Consider the following 20,354-nt stretch of genomic DNA (forward strand, 5'->3'; position numbering starts at 1 on the left):
AAAAAGGACACATTTCATACATGTTGGGCTTTCTCACCAGAACTGTACGATAATTAACTCCACACCAGGACCCCTACCACACTAAGCCTTACTCATCTTCAATTATATGCTGCAGCAAAGATTTACCAAGCGACACCTAAACTTCAGTACAATATGAAACTTGATTCTTAAAAGTTTATACACACAAAATATAAAATTACTTTTCTAGGATGGGGTAGGGGAGAGGGATTCTCCTTCATGATACTTGGACTGAAAAACTAGTTTTCAGAGACTGCCACAAATATTATTCACAGTTTCTTGCTGTCAGGCTTTTTCAGCTACATCAACGTAGTACACAACAATACTGTTAAGTCCAATAACTACATCAGATGGACATTCTCGGGAATAAGAGAAAACTAGTGACGAAAAAATACCCGAAAGGCCTCCTCCTAACGACGTCTCCATTTTTACAGGGTTGCAGTTTGTCTATGTTACACGTTAATGCGATCTCAAAAGAGCAGCAGGAGAAAGATTTTAAACCTTCTCTCCTGTCCAAGTGATCCAAGTAACATGAGCATCCACTTACCAGAAATAACATGAGAAACAAGGCTTTTGTTACAAAGACAGCAGTGAACCACACCTTCCCACACCAAAATATGGTCAACCAGGGATTTTGGCCATGCAAACTGCTGGTCAGCAGAAAATTAAGCATGCTAATGGACAAACATTAATTCCAATCATATATTTAAAATGATCCCAAATACTACTAGTTAGCTACACTGAAAGCGCCTGTAAAAAATATGTAGTGAAAAATGAAACAAAACATTAGTGATCACTGCAGCACTTAGAGTGATACTAGTTTTACGTGATGAATCACCTCAGAGAAAATACATTAGATGGGACTTTGAAACAAAAAGTTAACATTAAAAGGTGCACCTGAATATTACAGACTAAATTTACAAAACCTACAATAAGGTAAAATATATATCTTTTGAATATTCAGCAGCTTTTTTTTAAATTTGTTTTTATTTTTTTGAGAGGCTCATGAAATTTTAAAAAGGGACCACTAACTAATCTCAACCATGCTTCACAAAACAATAATGGCTATTTTATATTGCAGTTACCAACGTAATGCAATTAGTGCTTAAAAAATAATCTACACTTTTTTCTTTTTTTTCCTTTTTAAACAGAGACCTTTGGAGGAAATATGGTTGTTCAAAAGCTTCTTGAAAAAGAAAGATTACCTGAATATTAAGTTATCACAGATCAAGCGTTGTGTTTAAAAGCTTTGCAGAGATGAGTATTACAATCTTCAGGTCTCAGGACATTTAAACTGAGAAAGTTACGCGTTTGGTTTGTTGTTGGTTTTTTTTTTTTTAAATCCACTTTCTAACCAAAGCAAATAAAGAGTACTCAATTTCTCACTATCTATTTACAATTCTTAGCCTACAGTCTGAAATGACAAGACAAATTCTCTTTTAAAACTGCAGCATTAAAGGGTAGGCACACCATTCTTCTGCTGCACGATTGTCACCCACTTAAACATACACATACAAAATATTTAGGTTAGTAAAATGAGCACTCCACATACACTACAGTGACAAGTTTTATAAAACTCAACTCATGTTGCTTAAATAAAGACAACTGCAAAAGGTTAAACCTCTCTGAACAGTAAAACTGTGTTACTTTTTTTTTTAAACTTGCAGCAAACTTTCTACCATAACCTCCAACAGCAGATGAAACCACACGTTTAACTGCACCTTTATTGCAATCACCAGCTAAACTGGAACGTATTGCAGAGTGTATATACTGCTACTGAGCTTAAACTGCTTCAAATGCCAAGATGACAACTAGAGAGCTACGAGGAACCAGGATTTTGAGTACTAAAATATATTAAGTAAACAAAACCAAAGTATACTTGGGGCCAAACGCCCAGTCCGTTTCAAGAATGAGCAGTGCATATTTAAAATGACAGCAATGGTGTGCCTAACCTTTGAAAATATGAAATTGCTGGGGAGGGGGAGAGGCTAATAGGATCAACTGTTCCAGAAGTCATTCTGCATCCCTAGGGCTATCTAGGCCACCCTCCCATGAGCTTTGAGAAACCACTTTCAATCACTGACATCACTTAATGCTCTCACACAAAAATTCCAATGCTTCTTTTAGTTGTGCAAACGGGGGTGGGGGGAAGGTAATTCCGTATACCTTTTGCACAGATTAAGACCAAATTGTTTCTACCTGAAGAACCAACAATTCTGATTTGGTCATATTGGGGTTAATCCAGTAAGCTCCACCTAGTTACTGACCACTCCCGCAGAAAGTATCAAAGAGAAAAGTTCCGTACAAAACTTATCCTGGATCTCCATATAATGATAACGATATCATCATATTGAAAAAAACCTGGATTTGTGGTTTACGGAGTGCTTTTATGGTGTTTAAATGCTTATTCTAGCATGTGCTAAACCACTATCAAAATAGATTAAATAAAAACAACAACAAAAAAGCAGGACTTGGATTAATTCCTGCTACTGGCAACTGTAATATTTAAAAAGGAAACACCCATTCATTGAGTGTTCGACCCTGACAGTATTACAGATAGATATGATGCAGAGCCTGAATTAGATCAGGCTACCAGTGTTTTACTTCTTCCCTGAACATTAACAAGCTCCTTCACTAATGTGGATATTTGGGCAGACTACTGAGGTTGTAACGTTTGAGATCACTGTTTTGTGGGCTTTTTTTCTTTTTTTTTTTTTTTTTTTTTGCAATATCACAGTAGTTTGTTACACAAATCCCCCTTCCCCAGATTAGAGTCATTTAAACTAGTTGTTGGAACCACGTAGTTTAGTAAACTCAGAATCAAGTCTGTAAAGAGCATGAAGGTCACAAAGAACCATAGTTCTGTTATAATGAGGCATACCCTAATACATCATTTAGTGTACCCTGACTGCTCCTGACTGTGAGAAGCTTGTCTTCTGTGAGATAAGGCTACATCCTCAAGCAGGTGAGTCTAAATATCACCTTTCAAAAATATCAAACAAAATTACAGCGAAGGTAGTGTTACAAATAATTAACTGACATATTCTGAAGGTAGTGTATGTAAGTTTTCCCTCCCCTCCCCTCCCCTCCGGGTGAGCACTAAGCAGACAGTGAATGGTAAGTATGTTTAATTTGGAAAGAAATAGTGGAGAGCCTAATTAGACCCAATTGATTATCCATCTATTAAACAAATCTCTGAGTTCACGAGAGGTACCATTCCTAAGTAACTTGATTTAGCTTAGATCTTTCAATCAACTGGATCAAAGAAAAGGAGGGGAAAAAAAGATTTCTGAAACATTTTGAAGAATGACAGTCTGATTCTCGTTCAAAAAAAGCCTGGTTTTAAGAGAGTATCTGTTTAACAAAGTGGACTTATTTCTATAAAGGCAGACATGAAAAATCCAACACCAGAAGTTCAGGCAGGCTCTACAGACAAGATGTCCACTTCCACAGATCTGCATTCTTTGTGAGGTAACTCAACTCTCTATTACAGAGAAACATGCAAAAGGCAAAAGAAAAAAAAAAAAAAAAAAAAAGGGGGGTAGTGGGCAGGTGAAGGAGGGAAACTGTGCCATACCAGGCTAGAAAAATTTACAAATGTGACATTCAGAGCACACCTTTCTTTCACCTGTGTCCACACAAGTCTATGCTAAACTGCAAAGGAAAGAGCATTGCAGTAAATAGGAGAATCAGGTGCGCTCAGTGGTGGTTGAACTATGCAGTAGTGCTCACCCAGTTTGCAAAGTAATTGGCACTCTACAACATCCCTACTCATCTTTCAATTCATTCGCACTTTGTGCTGCTTCTCCCTGGGGATCTAATTCAATCTTTACTGAAACATCCTGCCCCTCCGACCTCATTAATTTCATTTTTTTCTTTGGAGGGTTTTTCAAAGTGCCCAGCCTCTCTTTAACTTTGTACTCCAGTGTACTGTGGGGGATCCCATAAATACTCTGAGCTTTGGAAACACTCATTTTCCCGCTCATAACCACAGAGATTGCTTCCTCCAGTATCTCGCTGTTGTACTGTCTGTATCTCCCTCTTTTCTTCCTAGGTTGCTTGGAGCCAGGATCTCCCTCTTGATCTGAGGTGGGATATGGCTGTCCAGAGGTAGACTGCTCAGCATCTGAGCCCCAGGAATCTGGTCCAGCATCCAGCAAACTTCTCCTGTTTTGTTTTGGAAGGATAGCCCTTAACTTTTTGCTAAGCGCGCTCTCCGTTTGTGAACCCATTACCAAAGAGCTATAGCTGTACTGGTCACCAGTGCGGGACTCCCATGAAAGGTCCATGCCTCGAACTTGTGGTATCTTTAAATCCACAGGAGACGAATGGCTCACGTCCTTTTTCCCATCCTGTTTAGTTTGAAGTGCCATTTTTTGAAAGGCAGAGTTTTCTGTAAGAAAAGGAAGGTCACTGATGTTGCTGAGTGCACCATTTCCCCTGAATTTCATGCGGCTGAAATTGAATTCGTAGTGTGGTTTTGCCCAAGAAGCCTCCCTGGATAATATTAAGTGCTGTCCATGATTCTGTAGTCCAGATGGCCCATGGCTGGCAGCCGTAGAAAACTGGTTTCTGCTCAGCAGTTCTTCACTAATCTGGAGTGATCGAGCCAGCGGTACTTTAAGAGATGTGGAGTGGCCATAACCTTCCCTGGTTCCATCCTGCAAGCTTCTTGGAGGTACCCCATCACCACTCTGTAGTCCCTCCGGATGGTGCTGGCTGGGTCTCCCAGGTCGCCTAATTGGATGGAAGGAAACTGATGTGAGCAGGACTTGCACAGGTAGGGAGGGATGGGTGAGGGGGCCACTCCTTTATTAGAAGGCCTTGCTTGGGTAACATCACTTTTTGTGTTATTTATTTTTCTCTAAATTTTTTTTTTGTTTATTTTTTTATTTTAATTTTTTTTTTAAAGTCTCAGCATCAGTCAGTTTTAAACTTGTTCACAAAAAAAAGAGAAGCTTTTTGGGCAAAGAAAAATGAAACCTGTTGGCTGGTCTCTGGTTGGGTTCACAAATTCTCGGAGTAGAAAAGACTTCGCGCAAGCGTCTGAAAATAGCACCTTAATTACAAAGTAGTAATCAATCGCCATAGATCTACACACAACTGTGTTACTGGTGTGACGTTACCACTAAACAAGTACAGTAATAAAAGAGTAAGCCAAAGTGCAACAAATTCAACATGCAAATATGACTGCCACCTGCAGTATCTACACATAGGTGGAAACCTTGGATGATGTTTGCTTACATCATACTGAAGAATTGCTGCTCAGGATGGAAAAAAAAAACCAAAAAACAAACACAGACAAACGCTTTACAGGCCTCAAAGGTATTTGCTTGACTTTCATTAAGCACCAAATAGGAAAGCACTGCATTACACTAGACTTACCAAATTGCTCTCTTAACAACTAATTGCATACACACATGTCCCTGATTCTCATTCAATACATAGCATGGCTAGGATTTAAAAAAAAAAAAAATAAAAAAAAATCTAAGTTCCAACTGTCATCCAGTCGAAGGGTTAATAGCAGAAAAAGTGGTATGTATTTTTACCATTTTCCTTTCGTCACAAGTGTTCTTTCTATGACAAAGTACTACTACTGCCGATAAACACGTGTACTTTAATATTTTGCTTGCTTAGCCCCCTGTAGTAGCTAAGTCACACTAGTTTCAAAATGCAGCCCCAAACTTTTCCATGTTCAACATACAGATTAACGAAGAGACTAGCAAGCAATTCTATTTTAATGCCCTGGGACACTATACTGGTGTAAAGCCCTCTAACTAAGTCAGCTAAGGATAGGATACGTACTGCTGAAAAGCTACATTATTCTTTTTAGCATCACCTTGGGATTAAAAAAAAAAAAAATCTTTAGAGAAAAGACATCAACTGAAAGGACCTGGCATGTAACATCCACAGTGCTCGATACATATGCTGCTAGCTTCTCTCCAGGATGCAATAGGTCACAGTTGAAGTGGGTAACAAGAGTCAACAAGGATTCAGAACAAAATCCAGAGAAATGAATAAAAGTTTGCTATTCCAGAGAACTCACTCAAGCAATGTGCATTCTCTGCCCCTTCCACAGCATGTATCAGCATCAGAATGTGCACCAGTGATTCTACACCTAAATGAAGGTAAAGGGTCGCACCTGATTTCACTGATGCTAAACAGACTGCCATCACCCTCATGTACCACACACCTGCACAAGTAACCACAGGTGCCAGTATGCCACATCCTCTCTTGACCACCAAGACAGTGCCAGATACTGGCCCCGTCATCCCTCTGTGTCGGACTTTGGCCCTCACTTGATAGGCAAACAAGGGAACAAACAATACACAGCCTCTGTGGCTTCTGCTGCCTTCCTAGGAAAATAAAGCTGCAAATAACCTGTCCGGAATGGAAAGAGAAGAGCTGGTGGGGAAGGTTTATGCTAAAGAATTGTGAAAAAATTAAGACTAACTTTTAAAACAAGGATAGAAATACTAAATGGAGAAAGTAATCTTGAAGGGAGAAATCTGAGGCAGTAATATTTTTTCCGAAGAGAAATGCAGAAGTTAAATCAGTTGTTAGCAGTATGTGGGATTGGTGGTGATGGTGGGTTGTTAGTTTAAAATTTCAAGTTTTTCAAAGGCTATTGTAAAGCTAAATCCAGCAATTCAATAGCAGTTTAAGCCATATACGGTTTCTGTACTTCACTGAAAAAATAACATGTTCACAGTAGCTTTAAGATAAAATTCTCCCATCAACACCCAAAATCCCTCTTACTCCCAGTCAGCCTCTCCAGTACAATTAACTCAAGCCTAACTAAGAGTAAAAGGTTTCTAAATGTATGCAAAGTGACAATTAGAAATATGAAACCTAAAGTAAATTTTTTGATATATTTCACACCTTGAACTAATTAAGGCAAGAGTAGTACACCACAAATTTTACTATTAAAAAAAAACCAAAACAACTTGTTCAATGCTACAGTACAATTGCAAATCAAAAAAGCCATATTTAAAGTTTTCTGAACTACCAGACTCCCTCCTCCATCCGCCTTTCTTTTTTTAAGTTATTGTTTATGGTAGGAAATATTAACAAAGAGCCTGCAGAGATTCAAATCTAATTCAGCGTGGTTCATCACCCAAATCATTGCTATCCCTAAAATAAACTTTCCTGTTAGCTAACTTTCCCCTAAGTGAAATGAAGTCCAAATCATATTGCAAAGCCTCAAAGACTCTTCATACATTTAAATGAACTTGCATCTCCACGGACATTGCTTATCCCTAAACCCAAGAAGCAAGTAAAGGAAAGATCTTTGGCTATGTACTGACTTGGCCAAAATAACAGATATTAGAGTCTTTAACTGCAAGTTAAACCTGTTGCAGTTTGCGACAACTCTTATTTGGCAGGTGGGGTGAAGGTATTTGCCAAAGGTACAAGTTGAAAAACACATTACTCCAAAGGGTTAACACCAAAGGTAAGTTAAAATTAACAGGAGGTAAGCACACATTTTTTAGTAAAAAACAGTTTTAGAAGGCCATAGTAAGTTGCTTTCTCTTACCCATTTCCCGGAGTACTAGAGCACCCTGGAGAATGACTCAGAGAGGTGCTGCCGGCACAAGGACTCTTCTTAGTGGATAAATCAAGCACACCGTCTGTAGAGACATAAGAATGACTTCAGTGTTTGAAGAAGCAGGATCAGCCACGTTGTCCCTTGACAAAACAAGTCTTTTGGGCTAAAGTCATATTTAGCACACAGCATTTTCTACTTTATTTTTAAACAAACTAAGGTTTGGATTTGCTTGCAATTTTGCTTACAAGTGACTTCAACGTAGTAGTCCTCAGTCACAACAAAATTTGGCAAAATTAAAAGCACATCTGCTAAAAGAGCCAGAGAATAAAAGATGACCTACAAATGACAGTTCAGGATACAACACAGCCCATTGCATAACTAATCGTCAGCGGTCCAAAAACTAGACAATCTTCAAATTCCTGAGATATTTCCCCCCACTTAAAGGGGGGCTTCAAGCCAGTATTTGTGTGAGGGTTTGTTGGGTTTTTTTTATCCAAATCTCTGTAGGAAAATTGAGAACTCCTTATTGGAAACTCACTTTCAAATGAACATACATACATAAATGTGGGACGACTCCTCACCTGGCAGCTAGCTTCATCCTTTTTTCCATGTCTCCAATGGGTCCCTACCAGCAAAGCCGCTGCCTTTCCCCTCTCTATTCTGTCATTTTACTCCCTCTCTTCTTCTATATAGCAAATTGTTTTTCCTGCTAGACTGCTTCTTCCATTTTCACTAATGGCACTTCCTCACGCTCACCAATGCTCCTCTGCAAGCCCTTACATAAACTCTGCATTTCTAGGCAACAGAAAAGGGAGCATTTTTTGCTAGAAAAGCCTTGCTCCCACTGCACTGAAATAACTTGAAATTCTGGTCACTTTAATAAGGGCAACATTGTCACAGAAGCAGCATAGCCATCTGAAATTCCTGGAGACTCTGAAACAAGGAATTTATGAGGCAGAGATAAATGAAACTTGTTGGCAAGGTAAACCAGAGACATTTCAGAGTTCCTCACTCATTCCATCTAATCAAGTAAATACCACCCAACACAAGAACAATGTAAGACGGTTTTCAGATTGCTTGAAGTTCTCATTTGACATATGGAGAACAAACACGATAAACAGTGAACCAGAATTAACTTACGGAAAGCTGTTCCACCCACTGCATTTGGGAACACACCATAACCCAAACTTAAGCAAGCAGACAATTCAATCTTCCTTTTGAACAACACTTATGCAGCCACAAGATACGGAGACTGGATCAAGTAGCACCTCCTTTTCAAGAGGCTATACTAAACACAGCACAGGCTGCTGCCAGGGGCACTTGCATCCACGCTTCCTCCATCAGAAGGGTCATTAGAAGCTAGAAGTCTCGGAGGGCAAGCCTCATACCCCATGGAGAAGTTAAAAACTAGCTGCGTTCCCCTCAACCAGCTAGAAAAGCAACGTAACAAGACGCACCACTAGCAGTCTTCCACGACAGCCTCTTAAATCTCTCATTAACAAGTTTGGCAAAACCTCTTCCCAATTACATGAAATGTAAATTGGAAAAAATAATTACATCAGCAAACAGATTACTGTATAAAGTTAATATGCACATGTTCTAATTCCATAACAAGTGTTATGAACATTGTAAATTATCTCACAGCTTTTTCGTCACATGGTAGCTAAAGAACAGTTCCTGTACATGCTCGCTTAATTAAAAAAAAAGCAGAAGCAAAACTGATTCTTTCCCCTCTCTCTTTCAGCAAAAAGCTTCATAACGAGAACAGTTTAACATTTATAAACAAATATGCAAAAGACACTCGTGAAATACATAGATAACAAAATCAGCTAGAAACAAATGCCTATCGGCTAAATGAACAGGTTCTCACTTCAAGACAGACACCATACAACCTTTCACTGCAGTTTTGTAAATGAAGTGCGGCAGTAACTTTCAAAAGGTGCTCTAAGTGCAGTAAGTGTCCAGATGCTCAAACTACATATTGTTGGGACACATAAAATTAACATTCTTACAAAAGGCTTCATAAACATAAGTTTAAAGAATAAAGGGATACTTACATTCTGTACTAGCTAGTAAAAGGCTTTTTTTTTAAAGGTGCCTTTTGCAATTGAGGATGGACACCCCACTTTGTATTTGATAGAATGATTTCAGACACTAACACATTTCTAAAGAAGGGTAAAGGGGCTAATTTTAATCCTATCAGTAGGACACACTTATGACAACCTCTATTCAACAGCTTCAGAAAAAAACCCACAGTCACATAGTGTAATCACTCACCGAATTTGCTTGTTAAAAACCATTTTTGATAGAAAGCAAGGTTTTCAAATTAAAACAAGCTCTGCAACACTGTTACAAGTTATTCAATCTGTGCTCTGCAGAACAAGTCTATTTTTAAGGTAGAAAAGAGACATTTCTTCCAAACACACAAAACTGGAAGTTTTGTACAGTTCATAGCTATCATTTTTACAAGCTTCACAAAGCAATTTCTCACAGACTTTTAAAAGATACTGTTTTCACACTATGACCAGAAAGAAAATACATCAGTCCTTCCGTCAGACTGTGTACTGATCTTCAGAAAGGAGACAACATTATGGTTTTCATGACCACGCGAACTTGTCTTATCAGCAAGCGTAGAGTCTATTTCGGCAGACTTTCTTACAGCTCCCAGCAGGAACAGCACGCTTGTCCCCAGAGTTTGGAGCACCTCTGTCCCCTTTGCCCTTCTCCAGAAAAATCACTCATGTCTATGGGCCTACATTCTTTCCAAAAGTCTCTTCTCTCCCAGCCACATCTATCTAGTCATTATTTTATTGTAAAAACATCTACCGCTTTTCCACTTTACATTTTATGTAAAAGTGCAAACTTCTAATTGTTTGATTTTGCAACAAGAATGCCATTAATGGATTGCTGTAGGATGCAAGACACTGATAAGAGTCCTACCTTGTTCACTAGGTTCTGACTGAGACTTTCTGACAGTAAGGTCCAGAGGTGAGTCTTGGTCAGCCATGAGCAGTTTGCTGAGCACAGGGTTCTGAGCAGTTGCAGCCGTGGGAGAGGAGGCGACCAGAGATGCTTTCAGCAGGCTTTGGTTCTTTGTGCTATTGGGCTGGCTGGAGTCCTGAGTAGAGCTATTTTTTGAGGTATATTCAGCAGCAAACTGTCGGATCATTCGCTGCATGATCTCACGGGCCACTAGGGGAATATTGGGGTCAGAGACCCTAGGACTGTCTGTAAATATTAGAGATTTTTTTTTACTTTAGGTAAAACAGCTTTTATATTAAGTCACTGTTTATTTAAAAAAAAAAAAAAAAAAAAGAGTCTAGGGAAAAAAAAGCCAAAGATGAAATAGTTTCTGCAGAAAACGTACAAGACCCTGAACAAGAACCATTGCTAATTTTGGTTTAACCTTCCCAAAATAACAGTTTCCTAAGAGAAATATGCAATCTCATCTTTTGTTTTCAAATATAGATATGTTCGACCAGACCTTTAACAGGTGTGGAAATGAAAAGGAGAACTAGACCCATGAAGAAAAGTACCAAGTAATGAAGTTCACTCCAAAAGAATTGAACGGGTTATTCAGTGGAAGAATTGAGTAACTTACCTGCAGCTACAGAAGGGGAGAAAAGAGAATAAAGTTGCAGCAGTTCCCTACAAGTTTACTGCGAAATAAAGCCCTATAGTTCTGATTCTTCAGAATAATTCACAAGAAGATCAAACGTTCAAGTGTCTTCCACCCCATTCCATCTATTCCTTTTGACATTTCTATCATTATAATCAATGCAGCATCAGGGACTACCCAAAGAACCTTCACATAGATAGAAAACCAAGATGTGTCATATGAAAAGTAACTCTATTTCTAGAAGAGCTGCTAAATCTATTAGTGAGAAATGTGAAATGGAACAGGTAAACATTCCAGTTTATTTAAATGAAACGGTGTATAAATACAAAGGTATTTTGGGCAATACAAAAATACATTGGCAAAAAAATTACTATTTTAGACCAGTAGCAATTCATGATGTGAAAGCCAATCTGTAACTCCTAAACCAGAGAAGCTACGTCCTACCACTTCACCTCAAACACTGATTGTGTTCTCTGGCCAAATCCCTTGGGGGTTTTTTTGTTGCTGTTGTTGGGTTTTTGTTTGCTTTATTTGTGTGATTTTGTTGTTGGTGGTGCTTTTTGTTTTGGGGTTTGTTTTTTGTGGGTTTTTTTTTTTTTAAATCAACACAAAACAACACACCACAACCACACAACTCCAGAAACGGCTCAAAAAGGTTTGATTTACTATTTCTGAAGAAACATTCAGAGAAAATTGTGCAGAAGAAGACCAAACAAATCTTTAAAAGCAGCTCTCAAAATGGAACAATAGAAAAGTGTTTACTTCCTCTTTTAAAAAAATTGCCCGGGTTGAAAGGTAATCTATTGAGATTGAACTATTAGAAGCATTAGCAAGATCTTCTGTGGGACATTTCAGCTTTAGATTTGCCTTTTGCCACCATTTTTGACAAAAATGCATCAATCCAACAAACCAGCTTTAGCGTATCTGTAAAGGATGACTGACACGAAGGTTTGAGCAGAGCTGCACAGAAACCAGAGAGCAGCAATAAGCAGCTACTATGTTCCTTGATGAAAAACCATATTGAGCTTCAAACACTTATCAAGCCCAAACCCCTCCCTGTTAAGCACAGCCTTTGAAATCTAAGACCCTATACAGTCACCATGCATATTCTTACAGGGGCATTATAGCCGTACACTTCCACGATGTTTATTTAAATAGGTAATAATTTTCTTGTAAAACCTACAGGATGTTTTATTGTTGCTAAGGATGAGACACTAGAGTTTGAAGAAGCCACAAAGAGATGAGCCAAACTTATATTTAGATACATTTATATTCTCACTTGCTTCCCAAATGGTCCACAAGTACACAAGCCTGGAGAACTGTGGAAGCTTTTTTCCGCTATGGTGACATTTCTTCCATTTTCTAACCTCTCTGCTATATCCTGCTGAGGGACACGTGAAAGGTTCTAGGAAAGCCCAGAAGGACACAAACTGATGGCATGATCACACCGACACCAACTATTCGACACGTGTTTGTAGCATATACAAGTGGGGCTGGCAGGAATTCAGAGCTCTACGGTACCCATGTTTTCTGAAAAAGAATCTTGCCTTTATTGTGCACCCATGTGCACATGTACAATTCAGTACTGCTTACAGCTGAACATATTTCCAAATTCAGGGAGAAAATATTACGTACACCTACAGCCATGCATCTTTGTAATCTGCAACTTCAAAGAATCAGCACAGAGCGACTACTGAGACCTTTCTAAGGCTGCTCAAGATAATCTCACTAATTCAGGACTCAAAACTCAATTTTCAAGTAGAAGGGTAGTTACCTAGCACATTAAAGGCTTCTTGCTCAATATAAAATCTGAATGCTAAGGGATAAAACTGTTCAAAAGCAAGAGGAAAATATTTGCTAGTGCCTCTGCAGCATCACTTGAAATCAACCAACGTTTATTTTGACTCTAGGTGTCTAGTTTTTTTGAAAGAAAAAAACCAAAACAAAACAAAAACAAACCACAAAACAAAACACTAAAATTAACTAAAACATAGATATTCTCCGAGAAGAAAAATACAGCAAATATTTTTCAGCTATAAATAGCCCAAAGCAGTATCTCTGAGCTTTAAAACCTTAATAGCTTTTGTGTATTTTATCTATACTGAAAGCTTAAAAGGGCAGTGTCAAACAAAAGGGTACGATTTCATTAAACCACCAAAAGAAGATCCCATCCTGCCACAAGGTAAAGGTAACGGACAACTAGGTAGTACCACTCTGCTTTCACTGGAAAGTATGACTATTTGAAAGAAGCATTACTGAGTCAGAGTGCCATGAGCACAAAGCAGAGAGAAAGTAGGTAAAATTAACGGACAGTAAACCTGTTCAGAAAGTTTGCCAATCCTGCTAATTACCTATGTATGTTAAGTACATGAGGGCACGTCCTTGACATGCAACAGGCATCTGTTCACAGAACATCTGCATCTTCTCTGGTCTGCCTGGGCTACAAAATACCAATCTCAAATGTTACTGGCAGTGAGGATGGAAAGAAAAAAAAGAACCAATCGCTGGCTTGAAGCCAGGAGAGCCCAGCATCTCTGAGCAGTGTAGGAGTGTCAGAGTTCTGCCATTCTTTGTGTACTCTTTGGTATGACAGTGCCTGGGGATCTTACGGCAGTGGCATGAGTTAGAATAACCTTTCACGCAATCTAAATACAGCCAAGTTTGACAACGATGCATTAAGGATTCAGAACTGGTTTCCTGCCAGGCTTCTTCCCCTCCCTTATTACTCTTGCACCAGGCACAGCTTTGCCAGAGGAATGAAAGCGAGAGTATGTTAAACAAAATTCTCAAAGATTCTTAGACATCTAAAGTGATTTCATTATTTTCATTCTGCGTATCTGACCATGGACAGTGTTAAACCCCTCATTAGCACACTGTAGCATCTACCAATAGTTTGCTAGGAAAGTGTATGTTTCCTAGTATACAACTAGGGAAATATACATTTCGAATAAGACATGCACACAGGTCATACATTTAAGCTCAGTGTTAAAGGGATGAAGTCTTTAATAAACAATTTGGAAGTGATGGTAGTGCATTTTTTCTCTCACCAGAAAAGTAATATGGAAAACAGTATATTGTCTCTAGATTTTTGTTTTCTTAAATCCCTTCTGGATTTAAAGAGAGATGGGATAAATTAAAAAGCAAAAGGAAACATTAACCTTCAAAGAAAAAAAAAAACCCACACTGAAAAGGAGGACTTGGAATAAAAGCACTATCTGAACTATCACTAGTAATGCAATAGCTGTCCTTCCTACCATCCAACATGATTCTATACTTTATGCAATACATCATAATGTGCAGTTTGTATTTATTCATTTGAGGCATAAAAGAAAGGCTAAGATACTGTTATCTACTTAAAACACCTTTAAATATTTTGGTCACTGGAAGGAAGGGCTGAGGACCGGCTACAGCAATCTCTGATTTGTTAAACTGAAGCCTCGCATTGTCCCCCAGCAGACAGGTTGGAATTACTGATTTGGCAGATTTTCTCACACATGGGTTAGACTGATAAGTACAATGTACTTTCATTCAGGACGCATTTGGAAGCAACCTCTGGATTCCCATTTCTCAGATTGGTAGAAAACAGTGAAATGAGTTTTGTGTCTTCCTAAGAGCACAGTTTAACTGACATAACTCTCCAGAAGAGATTTAGAGGATTTTCTAGCATTGAGCTACTGTTATTGTTCTCAGCATATTTCTACAGTACTGATTTTCCAATTCTTTTGCTGATCATGTTTTGAATTCTCCATATATCCCCCTTAGCACTATTCCAACAATATCTTACACTGTGGATTGCTGGGGGTGGGGTGGGTAATCACTACAGACCATAGTGAGAAGACTGCTGACCTTTAAGAAAAACTGCATTAGTACACATTCCCATTAAAATAATAATAAAAAAAAAAATTTCCCACCTACTACCATCACCCGCACTTGCCCTTTCTTCCAAACAGCCCACTCACCTAAACATTGGTTTCCGGGGAGCAGTTCTGCAGGGTAAGAACTGAGTTACTCTTCCAGAAGTGCAAAACACCAATGTTCTCATGGAGAGATTTGTTTTAGGGTTAAATATCTCATACTCTCTTCCTCTGTCCCAAGCCCACACTGTGTTGTCTCAAATAATGTATTGTTACATTATTTGAGAGTCAGTTATTACTCTTGATAAATATATATGTATTGAGAAGACAACTGAAAAATACTGAACATAAAATGACAACTTGAACGTCAGATCTTTGATACCTCCATTGCATGCAAAAAGACCAGCAAGAGATACCATCCCGCCCCCATTAAAACCAACCTTTTCTGTAAAAGACTGCATTGAGGAACTCTTCCGCTTGCCTCTCAAAACGAATGATTTTTGCTTGCTCTTGTCTAAGCAGAGCTTCTTGTCCAGCTTCCGAGGCTGGCTCATCCAGACTGACTAAGTGTTCCTGCAAAGATATTCAATATTTGTAAGATCTTCCTGACTCCGAAACGAAAAAAGTTCCTTAGGCATTAAATATTTTACTAAATTCAAAACTTTATTAGGTACTCAACACAAAGTTGAATTTATTGAAATCACAACTTTATTTTTGACAGCTCCAGAACATTGTACTTTGACCTGTTTTCTTGTTGTAAATGCAGCAGAAGCCTGTAAGATTTGATAACATTATGGGAAATAAGAGCCCACTATAAAAAAGAAAACTTAGATATTTTACAACATTTGGCTGCAAAATTCTTATCTAGCACTTGTTCTTTGGCTACTTTCAGTTCCAAGAAATAACTGTTGAAGGCAAAACAGAGAAAAAGTTCCCCTTACTCTACACAGCGTTCATGCAAACTGAGCAATAAATGACCAAGCATTAGCAACAAACAGGCCCTCTTGTGAAAAGGCTCATTAGTAGCTATTTTTAAGTGAAATAAACTTGAGTTAGCTGCTTACAAGACCCGCAATTAATTAAAATTCATCCTATCTCTTACAACTGGAAGCAACTGAGTTATCAACAATATTTCAAAACAAGTGTTTTAACTAGGATAATTAATGTCAGGATAAATTGCTCATTTTAAATACAACTCCAGAAACTAGAAGACAATGGTTACAAAAATACAAAATATAAACGGCTTGGATTTGCCCCCCAGACACACACCCCTTTTCTCATGTCTTTCAGTTTAATGCCTTGGTCCTGCTTAGGAGAACAATCTCTTTCTCCTGGCCCTTTCCCTCTACTTCCATTTTAAGCTATACTAAAGTTACCTGTATTTACCTACTGCAGGAATGAAAAAAAGGTTTAGGGAGTGTTTTGTTTTGTTAACCTTTACAAAGTATCAGTTATCATAATAGGTAGGCTACATCTGGTTTTTTGGCCTCTACTGTACAAGTTGATTTCAGGTTCATATCCTCATGGGACTAGAAGGGAAGGAAAGAACTGGCAATTCATTTATAAATCACAATAAATGAAAAGAAGAAGTCATTCTTAAGTTTGTGCCGTCTCAACTTCAAGAGGTTTAATGAAGCAAGGTTACATAACCAGCCCATAGTAAATTAACGAACACGGCAGTCACATGAACTACGTGCAAAGGGTAATAACATGAAACGCTGTGGACTCTGGCCTGAACAACATGGGCTCTCGCCTCAGACTTGTAATTCCAACAGTTCCAACTTCCAAAAGTTCTCTACCAAAAGTAAAGCGAAATACTATCGCAGACAGGGCATAGAGACAAAGCGTTATTTTATGCTAAATAAAAAGATGAGAAGCATGTAATGACAGAGGTGACAGGTGAGTCAAACAACATGTTTGCTGTGAAGGTAAGAGCCTGCAGAAGTAAAGACCTCACAAAGTGAGTGACGCTTTTGCCCATACCAAAGAGATTCCAGGCTTGCTCTCCAACCTGCTGGCTCTCATAGGAAAGATGAGCGCCTTTGAGATAGTCTTAAAGAACACGAATTTGAACTGATGGGTTAACTATAATAAAAGCGTTCACCTCTGTGCCAGGTACGCCTGTACCAGTAACCTGTAGCAGTGCTCCCGCAGTTCACCGGCATTTTATGAACACACTGAAAATGCAGTTGTACTTTTCTGATCCTTAGAATACGTGAAGTATCTGTACAGGATTTCACGATTAAAAAATCTGTGAAGAATAACCCCAACGTTTTTAGAAAGAGTTATTCTTCAGGTGAGACTTCGTAGAACATACTTGCATCCTCTTTTTGAAACTGTTTCTGCATCTGACAAAGTTTAATGCAGGATCTGTTCTAGCTATTGACAGCCATTCTGAGTCAAGCTCCATTATCTTTTAGGCATTATCAGGATAATAGTAAACTCAGCTTATCAGTTTGTGTAAAAAGCAGACATTTGTGCAAATTAACTAATAACAGAAGTAATCTAGGCATACACAAGGACACAGAACAACCACTGGAATATCTAAGCATTTACAGACAAACTGCTAAAAATTTTACTTTGAAAGTAATCTCTGCAAACCGATGCGCAGAGATTTGGCTAGATAAGATCCATTAGAGTTAATTAGCATCCTCTAGCTAAAGTCGCACAAGCCATTGCAAAAAAAAAAAAAAAACAAAAAAAAACAAACCCTTCTTTAATTCAAAGGACAAACAGACAATTCAGAATTGAAGGAAACATTACCCCTTCAACCTGATCTGATACTCTGTGCTTTGACAGACTATAGCTCTGGAAGAAGCCTATAATAAAAATAACCCTTGGCCAACACGATGCATTTCAAATCTTCCTAGTACTTTCTGCAACTGAGACAATACATAGTAAGCACTAGCCTAGTAACAGTTCAGCGGCAGCATGCCTCACCATAAACAAGTGTACTTTACATTACTCATATAAAGGTAATGTACAAAGAGTACATTTTAATCTACCTAGGCTAACTAAAGCTGTACATTTTCTACATAGAGAAGGAATGAAGAAAGAGGGATCAGCCAGAAAAAAAAAAATTGTAAGGGGCTTACGCTGCTGAATGGCTGAATAAAGGATTTGATCTGCATTCAGGAGGAGAGGGGAATAGCAAGGCAATGGCAGCGCTTAGTTCTTACCCCACAAAATAAGGAGCACACATGTCTTCACATGTATGATTTTTATCAATGTCCATGCTAAGACATCAAAATGTAAAGAAATACAGTTATATAAAAGAGTAAGATTTAACCTTGTGCATAGAAAAAAAATCTTCAGCTATTTTCTGGCATCTGCAGTACAGCACTGACTATGTGAGACAAAATATACTGGAGGGGTTTCTGTTTATTGCCTTTTTTAAATTCTTTTTTATATCAATTGTGTCACAGCTATTCCAGCAATCTTCGTAACTGCTTCACCCCTAGAAGGAAACTTCAAGTTTCCATGTTAAATATTTGATTGCAATTGCTATTCAAAGTCAACTTCCAGAAAACAGAAGTGTGTTTGGGGGGGGGGGGGGTTTGGTTGGTTTGGTTTTTTTAAGAAATCCAACTGGAAATGAACTGTGATCATATCTCTCTAAAGTAAGCACTTCTTTTTAATAAACCATCACTGCTCACCAGTAATAATTATTTTTTTTCATACTGCCAGATAGCCCATGCAGGCACTCGCATACATTATTCTCCACAATTTTTACTCATTAAGACTTTACCTAGACTGAGCTAGCAATACAGTCATCCCGGGGAACATGACTGCTTAGAAAACCGCTAATAGTACCAAGTTCTCCTCTACTGGCTTAAATCAGGCATGTAACAAAAAGAGCTACTGTCATTTCCATTAATCTAAGTTAGTTTGCTCACCACTTCCTGCTGTATCCTTTTTAGCTACAGAGAGAATTTCTTTTTGTTGAGAGCTGAAGTGAGCAGATGGACATAATATTCAACTACAATAATACTGCTTTACATCTCTGACAATATAACAGCACTGGATATTAGTGTAATTTACTCCCACTTTAAGTCTCCTTTTTACTGACAGAACAGCATGAAGAGATCTTCATGTAAGTGAAAATAAGTCCCCCATGAATTCTAGGACAAAATTATGGCGTAGCGAATGCAAAACAGTGAACAAACCTTGGATGTGGATGGAAAACATACAATTAAAATATCATTCTGACTTGAGGGCTTTCCGAATATTGCAAAATAAATAGGGAACGTCTATTGAGTTCACACTTAGACAACAAATCATAATTTCTCTGATCTCTAGAGATGATAGCAGTGAGGCACATGATTAATACATTATGGTATATTAATCACACTTTATGGTGTGTCTGTATTTTGTTGCCTGTGTTGCACATGAACTGCCTGAGAGGATTTCAGTCTCATGTAGTGGCTACTTAACACCTCCCCAGCAGTACTGGCTTCCATGGGGATCATTCTCAAAACAACAAAACCAAAATTACATCCTGTATCTTGTAAGACGTGCCATCAAATGGCATTATGAGATGTTGGGCACCTCTAGGTTACTTCATAGTACAAAAGACCCCAGGCTATCAGACCTCACTGCTATGTTCATGCAGTATAGAGTTACACAGATTTAGAAACAACGCTGCTGTGTATGCTGATTCCAGACTGAAGCAAACCTGTAAACTGTTCAGATAGGCCACTGATTTAGCAGAGATGCTTTGTAAAGGCAGAAAAATATCCCTCGCTATTCAGGAGGCAAGGAGGAGGAGGGTGCACAAAGGAAGCCTCTCCCCTGCCCTGCAGAATCCATGCTGGAGGATGCACTGTGCTCTGGAAATGCTGCTGCTTGGGAAGCAAAGGCACCAGGGGCAGCCTGGAGATGGGGGATTTATGAAATTCCGTTGCTAATAAGACTGCTTGTAGTACACAGTTTCATGGGATGTGATTTTGCAATCTTGACCTCACAGGCATACCAGCATGTGTTTTACTAACATTTACCCAAGGATTAGCTTTATACAAAGGAAGTGAGTTACACAAGCACAACACCTAACGCTTTCCCCATGCAGAGTTTACTAAGCATAGGGAAGTAACTTGAGGTTTAAGACAGTCCTGCAATGCTCCCAGATATATCCATCCTATGCTCTAAAGCCTTTCCTTCTACTGCTTCTTAAAATTATGAGAAAGAATCCCCCTCTCTGACGTGACATCTGGTCTACTTCTTCAGGCAACCCTTGCCTACTTACTGAAAACACCTGGCTAAACACCATACTTCATCTGTGTCATGCCAATCTTACTTCAAAAGTGAGAGCAAAAAG

General features: G+C 38.6%; 1 protein-coding gene across 1 annotated transcript; it reads right to left on the reverse strand.

Annotated features, from left to right (window-relative positions):
* Nucleotides 1-3,007: 3,007 nt before the first annotated feature.
* On the reverse strand, nt 3,008-15,612 carry LCOR (ligand dependent nuclear receptor corepressor). The gene is made up of 4 exons (XM_009887681.1): nt 15,481-15,612; nt 10,508-10,795; nt 7,556-7,649; nt 3,008-4,755 (listed from the first exon to the last, which is right to left on the reverse strand). Exons 2-4 carry the CDS (start codon nt 10,743-10,745, stop codon nt 3,786-3,788), a joined length of 1,302 nt encoding a protein of 433 aa, XP_009885983.1. The 5' UTR covers nt 10,746-10,795; nt 15,481-15,612; the 3' UTR covers nt 3,008-3,785.
* Between the last annotated feature and the right edge of the window lie 4,742 nt (nt 15,613-20,354).

This window comes from Charadrius vociferus, unplaced genomic scaffold (genome assembly GCF_000708025.1).
Source record: "Charadrius vociferus isolate BGI_N301 unplaced genomic scaffold, ASM70802v2 scaffold486, whole genome shotgun sequence".
Classification (NCBI taxonomy): Eukaryota; Metazoa; Chordata; class Aves; order Charadriiformes; family Charadriidae; genus Charadrius; species Charadrius vociferus.